This window comes from Scyliorhinus torazame, chromosome 5 (genome assembly GCF_047496885.1).
Source record: "Scyliorhinus torazame isolate Kashiwa2021f chromosome 5, sScyTor2.1, whole genome shotgun sequence".
In the NCBI taxonomy this organism is placed as follows: Eukaryota; Metazoa; Chordata; class Chondrichthyes; order Carcharhiniformes; family Scyliorhinidae; genus Scyliorhinus; species Scyliorhinus torazame.
In genome coordinates this window covers 14066583-14088239 of record NC_092711.1, presented here as the reverse complement: position 1 = coordinate 14088239, position 21657 = coordinate 14066583, and the positions used below count along the sequence as shown (strand labels likewise).

The following is a 21657-nucleotide window of genomic DNA, read 5'->3' as shown; positions in this document are numbered from 1 at the left end:
AAGCAGTTAAATGTAAATGTAATGACAAATGTAAAGACGTCGACTAACCTTCCCCATCCCCAACATTCTACCTCTTTAATGTGTAAACGAATGTCTGCTATCAGCTGTCTTATGAGAATTGGAAAAGTGAGTTGGTACCTAGTAAGAAAAAATAAATATGCTTTAACCCATTAACGGCGTTTTGTGGTCTATAATATCCAAACGCAAACTGCAAAAGAATGGGTTTTGTATGAATTAAAACCTGGTATAAAATATATTTCTTCGAGTGGTGGAACCTGTGCAGTCATGTTTCAGAACTGGCTCATATTACTGTGGGGGCAGGGTATGCAAGTAAACTAATCTTTGGAGGCGGAACTCAATTGACTGTCGAACCAAGTGAGTAACATTTAGGAGAACCGCTCACCATTTTATAAATGTGAAATGAAATGAAAATCCCTTATTGTCACAAGCAGGCTTCAAATGAAGTTACTGTGAAAAGCCCCTAGTCGCCACATTCCGGTGCCTGTCCGGGGAGGCTGGTACGGGAATTGAACCGTGCTGCTGGCCTGCCTTGGGCTGCTTTAAAAGCCAGCGATTTAGCCCTGTGCTAAACCAGCCCCTGTACTTGCCTTGTGGTGCATGCTCGATCTTGGAGGGCGAGCAATGTACACATTTTAGAATCTACTGAGCTCCCGTGACGTTCTGAGAATGGGCCATCTTGCTTCATGGTCAATTGCTCACTTGTTTGTAAACTGATGCTGGTGTATATCACATGGTAATGTAGGGAAGGATTTAGCCCTGTGCTAAACATTGATAATGCGGCCAAACAGGTTAAGCGTGTCAACTTACAGAATCCTCCCAAACGCACGCCAGTTTGCAGATGGGAGCGGCTCCTGGAATAGAAGCAGTTCCATTGTTGCCTGGAAGTAACCTAATCTGGTTTTAGAAAACTCTTAGAGCCCCCTTGCTATGGTTGGGCTTATTCTTGTAGCACCTGTTATCGCTGTGTTAAATACATATCAGAAGCTTATCTTTGGCAGTGGAACAACACTCACCGTGGAACCCAGTAAGTCTTTGAATGCCTTCAATTTGTACTTCCTATTGCGAAGAACAGTAGCAATGCAATTTCCTGATATAGGTGCAAAACATTTCACAATCTAAAACAGCAGCACTGACAAATTAGTGAAAGAGATCCTGCCCATGTGCAGCCAGTCAATACTCTGAAGGAGGCCAGTCGACCCGTTGTTATTAGGATAGGTAAGACAGTTACTTTTAACTTCAGGTGAACCATGTTTGCTCGTCTTTGGAATTGGTTTGCTGTGATCGTTGTCTAGAGGATTGCTCCCGACCCCGATCAGTGAATGTTAGAGCTTATCCGCCGTCTAACAAGTAGAGATCTGCATGAGCTGCTCCAATGGAAGGTTGTTGACTGGGTAGTTGTTGCAGTCCAGGGCATTATGACTATACCAGCACGCTTCCCAAGGGCAGAAGCACATCTGTGTCGATTGTACCAAATAATTAGGACTGAGACTTCTGCCCCCTCCTATTTCATGTTGTTTTCTTGTTGATGCTATGGAATGGGCGGGGGGGGGGGGGGGGGGCGGGGGCGGGGGGGGGGGGGGGCAAGGCAGTGGGTGCAATACAAGTGGAGGCTTTCCTCCAAGACAGTAAGCTTCAAGAAGCTGGTTAACGAGCTCTGCCCAAGCCTTGCCAAGAGGTGAGATGACCTCGCCCGCATCCTCAGACTGCGACTCTTGTATTGGAAGCACCCACCATCGGGAACATCCTTCCTGCATCCACCCTGTCCAATCCTGTAAGGATTTGAGAGGTTTTTATGAGATCCCCCCCTCATTCTTCTGAACAGTGAATACAATCCAAACTGATTCTAGCTCGCCTCGTACGTCAGTCCCGCCATCCCAGGAATCAGTCTGGTAAACCTTCGCTGCTCTCCCTCTCGAGCAAGAACATCCTTCCTCAGATAAGGAGACCGAAACTGCTCACAATACTCCAGGTGTGGCCTCACCAAGGCCCTGTACAATTGCAGCAAGGTATCCCTGCTCCTGTACTCGAATCCCCTCGCTATGAATGCCGACATTGCATTTACCTGGAGGCATGTGAATCCGGGCAGGCACCAACATGGCCAACTATCAAAGTGCCCCCTTGAATGTGGTTTCAGCAAGAAATGCAGACCAAGGCAGCCGCACCCACATCTCGAAAATGAATAAAAAATACTTATATCCAACTCGGCTTCCAATGCTTAGAGAGGTTGGAGTCAGGAGAATTCTGGGCATCAATAATGTGACAGGGACCGGGCAGGAGGGTGGCGCAGTGGTTAGCAATGCTGCCTCATGGCACGGAGGACCCAGGTTCAACCCCGGCACCGGGTCACTGTCCCTGTGGAGTTTGCACATTCTCCCCGTGTCTGCGTGGGTCTCGCCCCCACAACCCAAAGATGTGCAGGGCTGGTAAATTGGCCACACTAAATTTCCCTTTACTTCGAAAAAAGAATTGGGTACTCTAAATTAAGGAAAAAACAACGTGGCAGGGACTGGAGGGTAGAATTATATTATTATGATGAAGATATGAAACTCCCTTTTGGAAAGTTTCATAGAATTTACAGTGCAGAAGGAGGCCATTTGGCCCATTGAGTCTGCACCAGCTCTTGCAAAGAACAGCCGACCCAAGCCCATACCTCCACCCTATTCCCATAACCCCTCCCAACAACTAAGGGCAATTTTGGACACTAAGGGGCAATTTAGCATGGCCAATCCACCTGACCTGCACATCTTTGGACTGTGGGAGGAAACCGGAGCACCCGGAGGAAACCCACGCACACACGGGGAGAATGTGCAGACTCCGCACAGACAGTGACCCAAGCCGGAATCGAACCTGGGACTCTGGAGCTGTGAAGCATTTGTGCTAACCACTGTGCTACCGTAATCTGGAGTAGCAGTCGAGTCAGCTAAACATAGAGCATATTTCAAACTCAACGTCTGTTTCCCTCTTGTAAATCAATCAGAAATATGATATAAGAACCGAGGCTGATGGAAACACCCCTCAGCTGCAAGGAAAGAAAGCAGAGTTAACAAATGAAATACTATCCGTTTAATTGTATGTCTGTTCTTTTTTTCTCGGGGATTCAACTTCTCTGGCAAGCTCAGACTCAGCTGCCCATTCCCGAATTCCAGGCGTGGGAAGCCATTGCAGAGTTCAGTTTGGACTCAATCCGATTACTCTGGCTCTGGGGTCACGTTTAGTCCAGACAAGGTAGCAATGGCAGATTTCCAAAGGGCATTAGTGAAGCAAATAGGTTTTCACAACAATCCCCGATTGCTGCTCATTCAACACTATCGGGACCACCTTTCAATCCCACCTTTGTAGAGATGTGCAGGTGAGGTGGATTGGCCGTGATAAATTGCCCTTCGTGTCCAAAATTGCCCTTAGTGTTGGGTGGGGTTACTGGGTTATGGGGATAGGGTGGAGATGTTGGCCTTAAGTAGGGTGCTCTTTCCAAGAGCCGGTGCAGACTCGATGGGCCGAATGGCCTCCTTCGGCACTGTAAATTCTATGATAATCTATGATTTATTGAATGCATGTCGAGAAACCCATTCCCACAGGGCATGAGCAGCGTTCTCTGCTCTCTGCATTCCCAATCCGGTTGCATTACCACCCTGCAGCCGTCTCCCAGCGAAAAGCAAAGGTAATGAATTTGAATGGAAAATGGATTTAACCTGTCCAGGCTGTGAAAGCAAATAGAATGCAAAGTATACTCCAGAAGGAGAGGAAATATGTATTACAGTTCATGAGGTTGGCTGCGATTTTGTGACAGCTGGTAGCACTGTGTGTCAAGCTGATCTTTGGCAGTGGGACCCAACTAACTGTGGAACCAAGTAAGTATTTTCATGTTTTCAATGTGGTTGTGTTCAGAACAAAACATACGAAAACGTTCTGTTCACATACAGCTGCAAAATAATAATAATAATAGCTTATTGTCACAAGTAGGCTTCAATGAAATTACTGTGAAAAGCCCCTAGTCGCCACATTCTTGCGCTTGTTCGGGGAGGCTGGTACGGGAATTGAACCTACGCTACTGCCTTGTTCTGCATTACAAGCCACCTACTGAGCCCACTGTGCTAAAATATATTTGTAGTAGGGGAGAGGGGGACAGAAAACCACTGGAAGCCTTGGCTTAGACAGTCTTCTTCAAGTTCATTGACGCTTAGACCGTCCCAAGAGACCACTCAGCCCATCTTCCCTGTGTTGGAGCAGCTGAGGCAGAAACTGCGAACTTCGGGCGGGGGGGGGGGAATGATTTACGCCTTGTGGTCTATAGTGGGCTCACAATACAAGGCCGTATCGGAATTAGTGCTCTCTTCCATCACACTATGCCATCACTATGAGGTGAAATCTGAGTCAACTATCGCAGTAGGAGATTTATGTCTGGGGAATTGTGCTTTTATGATCCTTTTCAAGTTAGGTTTGGCGCCAGTGGGAAACTCAAATCGGGAAGGGACACCTATAAAAATCTGCTCACCCCTCAAATAGTCTTGCAATGGCCGATGGTTGAAACTCGCACTAGTAATGCAAAGATCCACATAACTTGGTTTCAAATTCCACCATGAAATTAAAAGTTTACCATGAAACGGTTGTCGTAAACACCAGTCTGGTTTATTAATTTTGTTTCCACCCTAACCCTGTGTGGCCTACATGTATGACCAGAGGACACCATCTCAGATTAAAGGGATGATCCTTTAAAACAGAGATGAGGAGGAATTGTTTCAGCCAGTGCATAGTGTAGCTCCTAAAGCTCCTTCCTCGAATGAAGAACTTGTCGTATGAGGAACGTATGAGGACTCTGGGTCTGTACTCGTTGGAGTTTAGAAGGATGAGGGGGATCTTATTGAAACTTACAGGATACTGCGAGGCCTGGATAGAGTGGACGCGGAGAGGATGTTTCCACTTGTAGGAAAAACTAGAAGCAGAGGACACCATCTCAGACTAAAGGGACGATCCTTTAAAACAGAGATGAGGAGGAATTTCTTCAGCCAGAGGGCGGTGAATCTGTGGAGCTCTTTGCCGCAGATGGCTGTGGAGGCCAAATCACTGAGTGTCTTTAAGACAGAGATAGATAGGTTCTTGATAAATAAGGGGATCAGGGGTTATGGAGAGAAGGCAGGAGAATGGGGATGAGAAAATATCAGCCATGAGTGAATGGCGGAGCAGACTCGATGGGCCGAGCGGCCTAATTCTGCCCCTATGCCTTATGGTCTTATATGACTCCGGACTCACAGGCGTACAATGGAAGATTGTTTCATGGTCATCAAAAGACATTTAATTGCAGAATTTCATTGAATTCTATCTTCACCAGATGCCTTGGTGGGATTACACTCAGGTAATGAAGGCATTAAATCTACAGGATCAGCTGTCGTAGGATAGATGGGGGAGGACTGGTGGAGTGAGCCCGGTTCAAATTCCACTGTGGGAAATGATACAATTTCAATTCAACAATATGCTGAAATGAAAAGTCGAATGATGTCAATTCTCGGACAAACCCAGCGAGTCCCTCAATGTCCCTTTCGGGGAGGAAATCCACCGGCCACATCTGGCCTGGCCTACATGTGACTCCAGACCCACGGTAAGGTGGGTCTGGAATGGGTATCGGCTATAAATGCCCAGCTAGAGTGGCCCACATCCTGGAGATGCATTATATGCATATATATATATATCCATTGTAACAAAGATAAGGAATTTTAACAGAGGATATGAAAATTGAAAATCGCTTATTGTCACAAGCAGGCTTCAAATGAAGTTCCTGTGGAAAGCCCCTAGTCGCCACATTCCGGCACCTGTTCGGGGACGCCGGTATGGGAATTGAACCGTGCTGCTGGCCTGCCTTGGTCTGCATGCAAAGCCAGCGAATTAGCCCTGTGCTAAACCAGCCCCGACATACCGTTACCTGTGCAGTCAAATAGAATGTCAAAATATGCTCCAAAAAGGGAGGCAGTTTGTGATACGCTTCATGTGGTGGAAGTAATTTTGTAACAGCTGGTAGCACTGTGTAGACTGGAGAACCCTCAAGCTGACCTTCGGCGGTGGAACAAAGCTAACTGTGGGGCCCAGTAAGTGTCTTAATGGATTCAATTTGGATCTGATTAGAACAAAAGATACGAAAAGTCCTTGTTCCAATATACCTGCAAAATATATTTGTTCAGAGCATAGATAACTATAGCTTCCTTGTTGTATTCATATTTCGGAGGCGAACATCGCTGGCTAGAGTCATAGCATTTTACAGCAAGAAACGGGACCCTTGGGGCCCATCAGGTCTGGCCCGGCCATCAATGTATTCAAATTCTATTTTCCCAGCACTTGGCCTGTGGCCTGGTGTTCTATGACGTTTCAAGTGTTCATCTAAATGTTGTGAGAATCCCTGCCTCTACCACCCTTTCTGGCAGTGCGTTGAAGATTCCCAGCACTCTCTGGGTAGAAGAGCTTTCCCTCAAACTCCCCCCTCTAAATGTACTGTCCGTGACCTAAAATCTACAGCCCCTGCTTTGTGACCCGTCAACTAAAGGGAAACATTACTTCCTATCAACCCTATCCATATGCTTCCTAATTTTGTTAACCTCCAGCCGTTCCACCCCCTCAGAATTCTCTGTGCTAAGGGGGTTAACCCGAGTCGAACCAGCCTCTGTCCATAGCTATTTACCATCGTTAATTGCCTTTGTGAAGATGATAGTGAGTAGCCTCTTGAATCCTTTGAAATCATGTGCTCTAAGGACCATTCCAAACTGCCTGCAAATATTTCCACTGTTCATACATGGCCATTGGCTCCTTGGGGTTAGAAGTTCTGCACATCATAAAGTCTTTGACCACAAAAGGTGGTCACTGGGCCCAAAGATCCTAGTTATGGGATCCACTCGTTATGAGATGCAGGTGAATTATTCACGGATTTTGGAGTTGAAATGAAAACAGGCACCTCAAGGTCTTAGCTTAGTGTGAACTGAATACATTGAGATGCTCAAGATTTAGTGAGTGTGCTTTGCAATGGATTAAATGGCGTCTGCATCTCCACTCCAATGGGAGGTTTATGTCTGTGTCAGTTGCACTGTGCTATATCGAGACCCGCTGAAGTTTGGCGGCGGCACTCGAGTGACAGTTGTACCGGGTGAGTGCAATCTGAGGTTTTCTTCATTCCGTTTCATGTAGCTTTTCTTTGTTTTGTTCTATGTGCCTGGAGCCTAGCAAGTGGGCGGAGAGCCAAAGTATTGAGTGAAAGAAAATGAAGGCATTAAATGTGTAGGATCAGCTTTAATAAGATAGATGGGAGAGGATTTGCACACTGGATTAGTGTTGTAGAGACCTCGGTTCAAATCCGACAGCGGAAATAATGAAGTTTCAATTCATCAATCATCTGAAATTAAAAGTCGATTCACGTCAATTGTAAAAACCCAGCTGTTCCTTTCATGTCCCTTTAGGGGAGGAAATCTGCTGGTCTTATCTGGTCTGGCCTAACTGTGACCCCAGCCCCACAGCAACATGGCTGACTCTCCAATGTCCTCTGGAATGGGCATCGGCTATAAATGCAGGCCCAGCCGGAGAGGCCCACATCCTGGAGGTGAATTCTACACACATATGTATCCAACTCAGCTCTCAATGCTTCGTTAGGCAGGTTGGTGTCAGCAGAATGTCTTGGCACCCACAATGTGACGGGGACTGAAGGGCAGAATTATATATTATTCTGTTGAGGTGTTGAAACTCCACTTTGTAAAGTGATCCTGAGTAGCTCTTGATTCACCTAAACAGAAAAATCTCTCTCAAACCCTTCCTATCATAAATCAAACAGAGATATGATATAAGAAGTGAGGGCGCTGGACACCTCAGCAGGTCTGGCAGCATCTGTAGGGAGAGAAAGCAGAGTTAACAAATTAAATACTATCCGTTGAATTTCCACGTCTCTTATTTATTTCTCATGGGCTAAACGTCGCTGGCAAGAGTAGAATTCTGTTGTCCGTCCCTGATTGCCCGGCTTGTTCAGACATTACAGAGTTCAGTTTGAAGTCAATCCCATTACTGTGGCTCTGGAGTCACTTCTAGTCCAGACCAGGTAGCGATGGTAGATTTCCTTCTCGAAAGGGCATTCTGAAGCAAATCGGTCGTCACAGTCAGCCATGCTTGTTGCTCAGTCACCATTCCTGAGACTATCTGACAATCCCACTTTTACTTATGGAATTAAAATGCCACTAACAGCCATGATGGGATTTGAACCCATTCCCCCAGGGCATGAGCGGCACTCTCTGGAATGCCTATCCTGTGGCAGTAGCGCTACGCTATCGTCCCCCAAGGAAACAGTGAGAAACAAAGTTAAGGAATTTTAATGGTGGATATATACTGTTACCTGTGCTACTGGCGGTATGCTGACCAGGCTATGCGAGCAAATGGAATGTCAAAATATACTCCAAAACAAGAGTCAGTTTGAGTCAGACTTCATGTGGTGCAAGTATTTTGTAACAGCTGGTAGCACTGTGTAGACTGGAGCACCGACAAGCTGACCTTTGGCAGTGGGACGAAGCTAACTGTGGGGCCCAGTAAGTATCTTAATGGTTTCAATGTGGATCTGATTGAAACAAATGATGTGAAAAGTCCTTCTTCCAGTATACCTGCAAAATCTATTTTTGAGAGCTTGAATAACTATAGCTTCCTTGTTTTATTCATACGTGGGAGGTGCACATCACTGGCGAAGCTCATAGAATTTTGCTGCAAGGAACGAGACCCTGTGGCACAAGCCTGTGCCGGCCATCAATGTAATCAAATTCTATTTTGCAGTACGTGTATTCTGTGAAGTTTCAAGTTTCAATATACAGTGAATGGTAGAACCCTCAAGGGTACTGACAGATCTAGGTGTACAGGTCCACAGGTCACTGAAAGGGGCAACGCAGGTGGAGAAAGTAGTCAAGAAGGCAGACGGCATGCTTGCCTTCATTGGCCGGGGCATTGAGTATAAGAATTGGCAAGTCATGTTGCAGCTGTATAGAACCTTAGTTAGGCCACACTTGGAGTATAGTGTTCAATTCTGGTCGCCACACTACCAGAAGGTTGTGGAGGCTTTAGAGAGGGTGCAGAAGAGATTTACCAGGATGTTGCCTGCTATGGAGGGTATTAGCTATGAGGAGCGGTTGAATAAACTCGGTTTGTTCGCACTGGAACCGATGGAGGTTGAGGGGCGACCTGATAGAGGTCTACAAAATTATGAGGGACATAGACAGAATGGAGAGTCAGAGGCTTTTCCCCCAGGGTAGAGGGGTCAATTACTAGGGGGAAGAGGTTTAAGGTGCGAGGGGCAAGGTTTAGAGGAGATGTACGAGGCAAGTTTTTTTACACAGAGGGTAGTGGGTGCCTGGAACTCGCTGCCGGAGGAGGTGGTGGAAGCAGGGACGATAGTGACGTTTAAGGGGCACCTTGACAAAAACATGAATAGGATGGGAATAGAGGGATACGGACCCAGGAAGTGTAGAAGATTGTAGTTTAGACGGGCAGCATGGTCGGCACGGGCTTGGAGGGCCGAAGGGCCTGTTCCTGTGCTGGACTTTTCTTTATTCTTTGTTTTTTGTTCTTGTTTGTCTAATTGCCAGGTAGGGATGGCAGATTTCCTTCTAGAAAGGGCACTAGTGCAACAAATAGATCTTGACACCAATCCATGATTGCTGCTCGGCGACCAGTTTGAGAGCAGCTTTCAATCCCACATTTATTCACGGACTGGAAGTCCCACCAGGAGGAACAGAGAGATCTTGGGGTTCATGTCCACAGATCTCTGAAGGTTGCCACTCAAGTGGAGAGAGCCGTGAAGAAGGCCTATAGTGTGTTAGCGTTTATTAACAGGGGGCTTGAGGTTAAGAGCCGTGAGGTTATGCTGCAACTGTACAAGACCTTGGTTCGATCACATTTGGAGTATTGTGTGCAGTTCTGGTCACCTCACTATAGGAAGGATGTGGAAGCATTGGAAAGGGAGATTTACCAGGATGCTGCCTGGTTTGCAGGATAGGTCTTATGAGGAAAGGTTGAGGGAGCTAGGGCTTTTCTCTTTGGAGCGGAGGAGGATGAGAGGCGACTTAATAGAGGTTTATAAGATGAGGGGGATAGATAGAGTGGATGTTCAGAGACTATTTCCTCGGGTGGATGTAGCTGTTATAAGGGGACATAACTATAAGATTCAGGGTGGGAGATATAGGAGGGATGTCCGAGGTAGGTTCTTTACTCAGAGTAGTTAGGGTGTGGAAAGGACTGCCCACCTCCCCCTCCTGACGTCTCCAAAAGTGAGACACCACTCTAAAAGGCCAATGACCTATCAAAAATTCCCTCTGGGCCACAATATACAGAGAAAATAGGAGCAGGAGATGGCCCTTCTAACCTGCTCCGCCATCCATTATGGTCATTGCTGATCATCCAACTCAATAGCCGATAGAAACATCTGGCAGGGAGGAAGGGAAGGCGATCAATTACAGACTCTTTGTCCAATTCTCGTGCGTTTCAAATAGAGCGAGGCAAATGGAATTGAATTTAGTGGGGGGGGGCGGGGGTTATATTTCTTTCTGGAGATAACATGCCCTGTCCATTGAAGCAAGTTGAATGTCACATTATACTCAAAGCTCAAACTAGGGAAACACACAGAAATAAACTATTTCTGCTCCTGTGGTTGGGCCTGTTTCTGACACAGAATGTACAGATGTGCTACTGCAGCAACTTGGAAACTCCGCTTTGGCAGCGGCACCAAGGTCACTGTGCAACCCAGTAAGTCATCGAAAGTCGTCAGTTAGGATCTGGTTGGAGCATAAGTGACTGAGGCGTCCTGGCTTTGTTCTTCCGTGGGATGTGGCTACAGCTGGCTAGGCCAGGATGTGTTGGTCATCCCTAGTTGCCCTTGAGAAAGGAGTAGTGAGCCCCTTTCTTGAACCCGCTGAAGTCCATGTGCTCCAGCTGTTATTCCAAGCTGTCTGTAAAACATGTCCATTGTTCAGAGATGGCCAATGAAAACATGTCCATTGTTCAGAGATGGCCAATGAAAACATGTCCATTGTTCAGAGATGGCCAATGAAAACATGTCCATTGTTCAGAGATGGCCAATGAAAACATGTCCATTGTTCAGAGATGGCCAATGAAAACATGTCCATTGTTCAGAGATGGCCAATGAAAACATGTCCATTGTTCAGAGATGGCCAATGGCGGTTTGGGGTTAGAAGTTCTGCAGGTGCATAATGTTTTACCCTGTATTAAGTGGCGTCGGCATATCCAGTCCAATGGGAGGTTTATGCCTGTGCTCTTAGCACTGTGCTAATTACTATGACCGTACTTTAAAGCTCACGTTTGGCAGAGGAAGCCACGTGACAGTTTTGCCAAGTGAGTACAATCTGAGGTTTCCTTCAGGCTCTGCCATGTCGATTTCTGCTTTCTCTCGACGGTGTCTTGACAAATTGCAAGTGAGCAGAGAGCTTATGAGAAATAATGGGGGAGGCTTTTCATTTGGAGGATGAGCTTTAAGTGGGTAGAATCCAACTCTCAATGCATAAGTAGTCACACTGTGTCTGGGAGGTGAAGCTTGGTGGTTCAGCAGTGGGACGGGCTCTGAAAGGCCGGATGATATGAAGATGTGAAACTCCCCTTTGGAAATCGGCCCCGATTAACTGTTGATTCAGCTCGACACAAACGTACCCTTCAGATTCACCACATTCACCTCTTTTAAATCTAACAGCCCTGTGTTGCACATCACTTCCCTGCACACCCTTTACTCATTCACAGACACACACACACAGGGTCATACACACACACACACAGACAGACGCAAGCAAACAAACGCACACAGAAAACACACATGCAGGCACGTACGCGCAGACAGACACACACAGAAACACACGCGCACAAGTGCGTTAATATAAAACACACACACACAGACACACACACCTATGCAAAAGACCTATAACATGTCAAACGCACATATCGAAATCTTGTTGACATCAAATACTTCCCGAGCAGTTGGTTACTTCTATGTGCAAATGGAGAACTTTAATGGGGGATTTAACTTCCACCAGCTAGCTGTGATGGGATTTTAATCTTGTAGGGTTCATTTTAGCATTAACTAAATATATGCAGAGCTACCCCCGAATTAGGTTAAAATGGCATTTTAAAAAGAAATTTTGTGCGACCAATTCATTTTTTTTACAATTAAGGGGCAATTTAGCGTGGCCAATCCACCTCCCCTGCACATCTTTGGGTTGTGGGGGCGAAACCCACGCAAACACGGGGAGAATGTGCAAACTCCACACGGACAGTGACCCCGAGCCGGGATCGAACCTGGGACCTCGGCGCCGTGAGGCTGCAGGGCTAACCCTAAAATGGCATTTTAATGCCTTTCCCGCGTCTTCCCCGCGTGGCCATCTGCTCAAAAGAGCAAAAGTCCAAAGAGAATGAATGTGATAGAGGAGTTATATTGATTTTAGGAGTGTGGTCAGGGTATGCAATCAATCAGAATTCACAGAGCGCACTCAAGGCAGCATAACAACGCCTAGCGATATATTCACGAAGCGGCTGGATATAGCACTTGGGGAGAATGGGATCAAAGGCTATGGGGAGACAGCAAGATTAGGCTATTGAGTTGGATGATCAGCAATGATCGTGATGAATGGCGGAGCAGGCTCGAAGGGACGAAAGGCCTCCTCCTGCTCCTATATTCTATGTATCTATGTATGTATCAATAAGCGTTTGCATTTCAGCCGACATTGGAGGATTTACACTTATTTTTTAATTTTTTATAAATTTAGTGTACCCAATTCATTTTTTCCAATTAAGGGGCAATTTAGTATGGCCAATCCACCTAGCCAGCACATCTTTGGGTTGTGGGGGCGAAACCCACGCAAACACGGGGAGAATGTGCAAACTCCACGCGGACAATGGGATTTATAAGATCTGGGTAGCATTCTGTTGCCTGCGATACCAACAAGCTAATATTTGGCGTTGGGTCAAAACTCACTGTGGAACACTGTGAAACTTTTAAAGTTTTCAATTTGTACCTAGTGCTCACACAAAATACGATAATGTCCTGTCCTAAGACAAAAGCACACATGCAGGCATACACATGCACACACACACAGACGCAAACCATGTATTTGTATGTATTTCTAGTAAGGGAGAGGGGTTTAAGTCGACCATTGTCAATCTTGCCTGGCAGGGAGCTCAACCGATGGTCACCAGACTAATGTTAGAGATGCTGAGTTAATTTTAGGAGAAGGGATTGAGGAGAATGGGCTTCTAGTCAGTAAAGTTACGAGGAACGAGAGGTGATCCAATTTCAACCTGCACAATTCTTCGAGGGCGCAACAGGGAAGGTGTAGATTGGATGTTTCCCCGGGCTTGAGAGATTAGAACCAGTGGACACAGTCTCAGAATCAGGGGTAGACCATTGAAGACTTGAGATGAGGACGGGGTTCTTCACGCAGAGGGTGGTGAATCTTTGGAATACTGTACCCCAGCAGCCCGTGGCGTCTCAGTAATGGAGATATAAATCAATAGATTTCTGGAGTCCAATGATATCAAGGGATATGGGGAAGTGTGGAAAAGTGCCATTGAGGGGAATGATCAGGCATGGTCTAATTGAATGACGGAGCCGGTTAGATGGACTGTAAGCTCTACTCTTGCTCTGATGTTCACTGGTCGCGGCTCAGGTGGTCGCGTAGTGGTATTGTCTGGTTTTAGCAATTCAGAGACCCAGGGTAATGCACTGGGGGCCAGGCTTCGAATCCCACGACGAAATTTGAATTCAACAAACGTCTAGAATGGAAAGTCTGAAAGAAACTTTAGCTATGAGGTTGAATAAACTCGGTTTGTTCTCACTGGAACGACCGTGAGGTGCGGCCTGATAGAGGTCGAGAAAACTATGAGGGGCATAGGCAGAGTGGATAGTCAGAGGCCTTTTCCCAGGGTAGAGGGGTCAATTACTAGGAGGCACAGGTTTAAGATGCGAGGGGAAAGGTTTAGAGGAGATGTACGAGGCAAGTTTTTTTTACACAGAGGGTAGTGGGTGCCTGGAACTCGCTGCCGGAGGAGGTGGTGGAAGCAGGGACGATAGTGACGTTTAAGGGGCATCTTGACAAATACATGAATAGGATGGGAATAGAGGGATACGGACCCAGGAAGTGTAGAAGATTGTAGTTTAGTCGGGCAGCATGGTCGGCACAGGCTTGGAGGGCCGAAGGGCCTGTTCCTGTGCTGTACTTTTCTTTGTTCTTTGAAACGATTGCCGCGAAAATCCATTTGGCCCTTTCGGGAAGGTACTCTGCTGTCCCTGGCCTGGCCGACATGTAACTCTAAACTGCCGCACCCCTCCCACATGGCCTAGCAAGGATGTCCGTTTAAGAGCAATTGGGATGGGCAAAGAAATCGCACGCATCTCTTGAATGAATAAATACATCTATATTGTCCGAGGGTAGCAGGTATAGAGGGGCCAAACTGGGCTTAGACATACTTCACGTTGATAGAATGTTGGATTGTCCAAAAGCACCATCTTGTCTTTATTGGAGACAGATAAGTCAATGACTGTCACCTGCAGCTGAAAAGCTTCTACACCTCGCAGGATTCGTTTCAGCATTTACTAAATATATGCAGAGCTACCCCAGAATTAGTGACTGCTCCAGCAAACAAATATTGCAGAGAATTGGCTGAATAGAAGATTTCTACCCGAGTTCAATTCCCATACCGGCCTCCCCGAACAGGCACCGGAATGTGGCGACGAGGGGCTTTTCACAGTAACTTCATACTTGTGACAATAAATGATTATTATTATAAGATTGGGGGGGGGGGGGGGACAAGAAAGAAATGGTAAAAAGACAGTTGAAATGAAATGGGATGAACAGAAATGGGCCGAGGTGGGGCCGAGCTGATCACCTGAAGTTGTGGAATTCGGTGCTGAAATGAAACGAAATGAAAATCGCTCATCGTCACAAGTAGGCTTCAAATGAAGTCACTGCGAAAAGCCCCTAGTCGCCACATTCCGGCGCCTGTTCGGGGAGGCTGGTACGGGAATTGAACCCGCGCTGCTGGCCTGCCTTGGTCTGCTTTCAAAGCCAGCGATTTAGCCCCGTGCGGAGGCTGGGGGCGCCGAACCGGACGTTTCACTGGAACATTGCAGCAGGCCGAGAACAGACATGTGGGCATGGGAGCAGGGTCTTGTGTTAAAATGGCAAGCAACGGGAAGGTCAGGGTGGATGTGCAGGGTAGGCGGATTGGCCACGCTAAATTGCCCCTTAATTGGGGGGGAAAAATGCCGTGTGATGCCCTGCAGACTGGAGGATGTCACATTGTCGGATTCTGCTCACTTTCTTTTCAATTCTTGAATTTTCAGATAAAGCAGGCACTCAAGGACCGAAGCTCAGCATCTTTTACCCGCCGACTGCAAACATTGAGGGCAACACGGCTGCAGTGTGCTTGGCTTCAGACTTCTCCCCCAAGAATATCAACCTGTTAATGGGGACCGGGACCGACGTGGAGAAAAATGTGACAAGACCAACTACCCTATCGAACAATGGGGATTACAAGAACTCTGGCTTCTTGACTTTCCCCCAGACCGGGGAATCGGTGAACATCGCGTGCAAGGCGATACACGAGGAGAACGTTTACTCCGGAAATCTCACGTGGGTACCTAGAGTTGGTAAGTGACGATGTTAATGTTCAGAAGAAATTGCATGTCTCCGCCATTGATATTGACCAGAAATTGAACTCGTCACCTAATGGCCCCCAAAGCAGGTCAGAGGGTGGGGCGACTGCAGCGAGTCTCTCACCTCCTGACTCCCCAAAGCCTGTCCGCAATCGACAAGGCACAAGTCAGGAGGGTGGTGAATATTCTCCCGAACCTGCACGGGTGAGTCCAGAACCGGGGGTCGCAGTCTGAGGATTCAGGGTAAACCATTTCGGACAGAGATAAGGAGACATTTCTTCACACAAAGACTGTTGAGCCTGTGGAATTCATTACCACAGGAAGTCACTGATGCTAAAACATTGAATATATTCAAGAGGCAACTGGATATAGCACTTGGGGAGAAATTAATCAAAGGCTATGGGGAGAAAGCAGGATTAGGCTATTGAGTTGGACGATCAGCCATGATCGTGACGAATGGTGGTGCAGGCTCGAAGGGCCAAAAGGCCTCCTCCTATCTTCTATGTATCTGAGTGACTCTCTAACAAGAATGAACAAGCTTGACACCATCCAGGAGAAAGTAGCCCGCTTGATTGGCAGCTCTCACACAAATACTCAATCCCTCCATCACCAACAAACAATGGCAACCATGTGGACTGTCTACAAGATGTTATTCACGAAGGCCGCGCCTTCTCAACCTTGCCCCTCGTCCAAGGTGTGATGATGCTCAGGTTAAATTACCACCAGTCAGCTCTCCCCCTCAAAGGGGAAAACGGTCAATGGTCACCTGGGACTATAGCGACTTTACTTTTTACTATTACTAAAACGCCCACTGCATGAACTCAACAAGGCTCCTTCGGCAGCATTTCTCGAATGCACGAACAATACCATCCAGAAAGACATGGGATAAATACCTGGGAAGACCACCACTTGGAGGTTCCCCTACAAGCCACATACCATCCTGGCTTGGAACTATATCGGTCGTTCACTGTCGTTGGGGCAAGATCAGCTAGCTCCCTCCCCACAGCACTGTGGGTGAATCAGCACCACATGGTCTGCAACTGGTTGAGAAGGCAACTTACCACTACCTTCTCAAGGGGTTATCAGCGATGGGCAATACATGTTGGCCTATCCAGTGACACACACATCCCGTAAATGCATTAAGACCATAGACCATAAGACATAGGAGCAGAATTAGGCCACACGGCCCATCGAGTCTGCTCCGCCATTCAATCATGGCTGATATTTTCTCACCCCATTCTCCTGCCTTCTCCCCACAACCTCTGATCCCCTTACTAATCAAGAACCTATCTATCTCTGTCTTAAAGACACTCAGTGAATTGGCCTCCACAGCCTTCTGCGTCAAAGAGTTCCACAGATTCGCCACCCTCTGGCTGAAGAAATTCCTCCTCATCTCTGTTTTACAGGATCGTCCCTTTAGTCTGAGATGGTGTCCTCTGCTTCTAATTGTTCCTACAAGTGGAAACATCCTCTCCGCGTCCACTCTATCCAGGCCTCGCAGCATCTTGTACGTTTCAATAAGATCCCCTCTCATCCTTCTGAACTCCAATGAGTACAGACCCAGAGTCCTCAAACGTTCCTCATACGACCAGTTCTTCATTCCCGGGATCATTCTTGTGAACCTCCTCTGGACCCTTTCCAAGGCCAGCACGTCCTTCCTTAGATATGGGATATCGTAATAGTAAAAAAATAGATAAGGATTAGAATTCAGGGCAGCATCCAGGTCCTGCCCACCAATTTGTCGCCGAATTTAGGTGCGGCATAAATACTAACCCGACATTGAAAAGCCCCTTTCCTCTGGAGAAATGCCTTGGCGTCATTTACTAATAATAATAATCCTGCTGCCTCACGGCGCCGAGGTCCCAGGTTCGATCCCGGCCCCGGGTCACTGTCCGTGTGGAGTTTGCACATTCCCCCTGTGTTTGTTTGGGTCTCGCCCCCACACCCCAAAGATGTGCAGAGTAGGTGGATTGGCCACGCTAAATTGCCCTGTAATTGGAAAAAAATAATTGGGTTCTCTAAATTTATATTAAAAAATAAAAATAATAATAAAATTATTATAAAACGTTATTCAAAGTAGTATTGATAACAGAAATAGCTGCAATAAAGTAACGTCTTCAATTAATAAGTCAAATATTTGTTTGCAGTTCCAGACAAACGCGATTGTCCGAGCCCCGATGATTATCTGACAGAATCAATGGACATGGAAACTGGTCAGTCCTTTATTCAAAACATTTCTAGATAAAATACTACCAAATAGACAGACCGATCAGTGGACATATGGCCAGGAATTCAGACCAACAGATAGAAAGGAAAACAGATACTGGCATGGAGAGAGAGAGAGAACGAAAGAGAGAGGGGGCTGGGGGGCTGGGAGAGAGACAGATAGATAGATAGAAACAAATAAAAGCACAGCACAGGAACAGGCCCTTCGGCCCTCCAAGCCCGTGCCGACCATGCTGCCCGTCTAAACTAAAATCTTCTACACTTCCGGGGTCCGTATCCCTCGATTCCCATCCTATTCATGTATTTGTCAAGATGCCCCTTAAATGTCACTATCGTCCCTGCTTCCACCACCTCCTCCGGCAGCGAGTTCCAGGCACCCACTACTCTTGAGTATAAAACGTGCCTCGTACATCTCCTCTAAACCTTGCCCCTCGCAGCTTAAACCAATGCCCCCTAGTAATTGACTCCTCTACCCTGGAGAAAAGTCTCTGACTATCCACTCTGTCTATGCCCCTCATACTTTTGTAGACCTCGATCAGGTCGCCCCTCAACCTCCTTTGTTCCAGTGAGAACAAACCAAGTTTATTCAACCTCTCCTCTTAGCTAATGCTAATACCAGTCAACATCCTGGTAAATCTCTTCTGCACCCTCTCTAAAGCCTCCACATCCTTCTGGTAGTGTGGCGACCAGAATTGAACACTATACTCCAAGTGTGGCCTAACTAAGATTCTATACAGCTGCAACCAGACAGACAGACAGACAGACAGACAGACAGACAGACAGACAGACAGACAGACAGACAGACAGACAGACAGACGGATAGACAGACAGACAGACAGACAGACAGACAGACAGACAGACAGACAGACAGATGGATAGACGGATAGATAGATGCAGAGATGTGTGGATGGATGGATGCAGAGGTGTATGGATCGATAAGGGAGAGGAGGGGTAAAGGGACGGAGAAACAGATATATGCTGAGGTAAAAGCCAAGTGGCTAAATAATTCAGAATGCTCAATTTTTGTGGTATAGAAATGTTTTTACATGCAATATGATGGATCCATTTAACCACGTCGATTACCTGTTCCTTTCATCGTTACAGATCGATCGAGGGTGAATTTCCTGTCTTTGACGGTGATAGGACTGAGAGTTTTGTTTTTCAAAAGCATTGCCTTCAATGTCATGATGACGGCCAGGGTGTGGCTATGTTAAGGTAAGGCCCGTCATCAAAGTGCGCTCCAGGACATGGAGATTGTGATGGAGAATGAGCATTGTCCATTGCCCATGCTCTCGAGGAGCAGCGTCGATGGGCTGAATGGCCCACTCCTTGTCCTATTTCCCATGGTCTTCCTCTCTCTTCTAAACCAACCAGGTGTGGGAATCCATTGTATGCAACTTGACACCGTGCTCCCTCCATTATATCGGTGACTTAAGCACTCAGTTGCTTATCCTAACGCAATTCCGATCAGATGACTCAATAAGCAATTTGAAGATTGTGGCCTGACGCACGGTGCCCTGAACAATGTCTGCACTGTCTGCAGTTTCGACCCCCTTATTTAAAGAAAGCTCTATTATCCTTAGAGACCTGAGAGACTGGCTGTGCGGAATTTTCACTTTCTCCCCGCGTCTGTGTGGCTTTCCTCCGGGTGCTCATGTGTCCTCCCACAATCTGAAGATGTGCGGGTTAGGTGGGTTGGCCGTGTAAAATTGCCTCTTAGTGCCCAAAAGGTTCAATGTGGTTACTGGGGTATGGGGATAGGTCGGGAGAGTGGGCCTCGGTGGGGTGCCAGATCTGAGTGACCATGAATGAAGTGTTGGGCTATAGACCTCAATGAATGTCAGAGCATTCTCAGGGGAGGAATCTCCTACCCTGTTCCTGATCATAAGCCTATGTTTCATCTATAAAGAGAAGCTGGATAGACTGCGGTTGTTTGCCTCAGAGCAGTGGTGGGCTGAGGGAGGGGGGGGGGGCGTGATTGAAATGTACAGATATTGCGAGGGACAGATAGGTTAAATCGCCAGAGCATAGGCTGGAAAATGGGACTGGAACATAAGAACGTAAGAACATGAGAACTAGGAGCAGGAGTAGGCCATCTGGCCCCTCGAGCCTGCTCCACCATTCACTGAGATCATGGCTGATCTTTTGTGGACTCAGCTCCACTTTCTGGCCCGAACAACATAACCCTTTATTCTTCAAAAAACTATCTTTATCTTAAAAACATTTAATGAAGGAGCCTCTACTGCTTCACTGGGCAAGGAATTCCATAGATTCACAACCCTTTGGGTGAAGAAGTTCCTCCTAAACTCAGTCCTAAATCTACTTCCCCTTATTTTGAGGCTATGCCCCCTAGTTCTGCTTTCACCCGCCAGTGGAAACAACCTGCCCGCATCTATCCTATCTATTCCCTTCATAATCTTATATGTTTCTACAGATGTGTACCTGATAGCCGTGCGGACGTGATGGGCCGAGTGGCCTCCTTCTGTACTGTACAACGTTATGACTCTAAAATGTCAACTTGTTCTTTGCACGCAGACTCTTCGAATTGCTCGAGTCGCTGCAACCAGGACGGATTCCACGATGAAATGGATTCAAGTGGGAAATATTTCGCTGGGAATTCGAAATGCTGAAAATTTGTGATCACAGATTCACCGTCAATTCGGTCAACCCCGCTTCTTTGAAATGGCGAATTCACTTTTCAAAATGCTCCTTTCAGTAACTTCATTCGATGGGGTTATTGATTTGAAACTCGCAGTTGCGTCTATATCCTACGGCATGTGTCATATAAACATTTACATTGCGTCTATGAGCTGAGAGCTAACAATTGCATTCTTACTGCTGGCATTAGATTCGAGGACACTTTTGCAAACGACAATTTAGATTCAAGGGCATATATAATTCCCTTTTCTATACGCCTTGCTCGGGATAGTAGAATCCTATTGCAGGGTAGATGACCATGCGTGTCTCTTCATCGGGGCATCCAGGCAGTGTCACCTACCCTGTTCCTTTCGTTGTTTCCCCTCTTATATTAAGCATTGCTTTTGTATTCTGTAAGATTTAAGACCTTAAGGTGCATTTGCCTGACAAGAAGCCAATTGGACTTGAATCAAACGCTCTTACTCAGGGGTATATCCGATTCACAGCCAGGAAAGTTGGTTGCCATCAGTCTCTGAGTTTAATGTTACCATTCGAAGTCGGGGGAAAGGGACAGTTTGAAGCAGGGCGGGAGTTTTGTTTTTAAATCCGGCCATTACTTCGCCTGAATCAATGGGAGCCGATCAATGTGCACATCAGGCTGCCAATGCAGCCACTGTAAGGTGGGAGCGAAGGGGTGTTTCTTGCTCCATGCTACCACCTAGATTACAGCTTTCCCTCCCTGTGTCCACCAGAAGGCCCGGAGACAATATGGTTGGTAGCGGCCACTGTGCAAAGCTGTAATTTTACACCTCACTTTACACATAAGACGAGCAGAATTTCTCAAACTACCCACCGTCAGCTCAGCTGAAAGCAGTTTATACTATACGCAGTATCTTCATGCTATTTTGATCATAATGTTAGATAAACTTTGGGCGTGAATTGTATGTGTCGATTTTTCACCTTGATTTTTTTCTCTCAAATGTATCGCTATTACTTCTGAATAAAGTTGGTATCTTGAATGAAGGGTGCCTTCAGTTTCTTTGTCTTAGAATTTACAGTGCAGAAGGAGGCCATTCGGCCCATCGGGTCTGCACCAGCTCTTGGAAAGAGCACCCTAC

General features: G+C 46.7%; 1 long non-coding RNA gene and 1 gene segment (V, D, J or C); one reads left to right on the top strand and one right to left on the bottom strand.

The window, feature by feature from the left end:
- Positions 1-21657, bottom strand: part of LOC140418189 (uncharacterized) — a 127004-nt gene that overhangs the window by 33781 nt on the left and 71566 nt on the right. The gene's annotated exons all lie outside the window — the stretch shown is intronic.
- Positions 866-21558, top strand: LOC140418185 (T-cell receptor alpha chain constant-like). The segment is given in 5 exon segments: positions 866-1045; positions 15365-15670; positions 17824-17889; positions 19007-19117; positions 20438-21558. Coding segments are annotated over 4 exon segments (579 nt in total).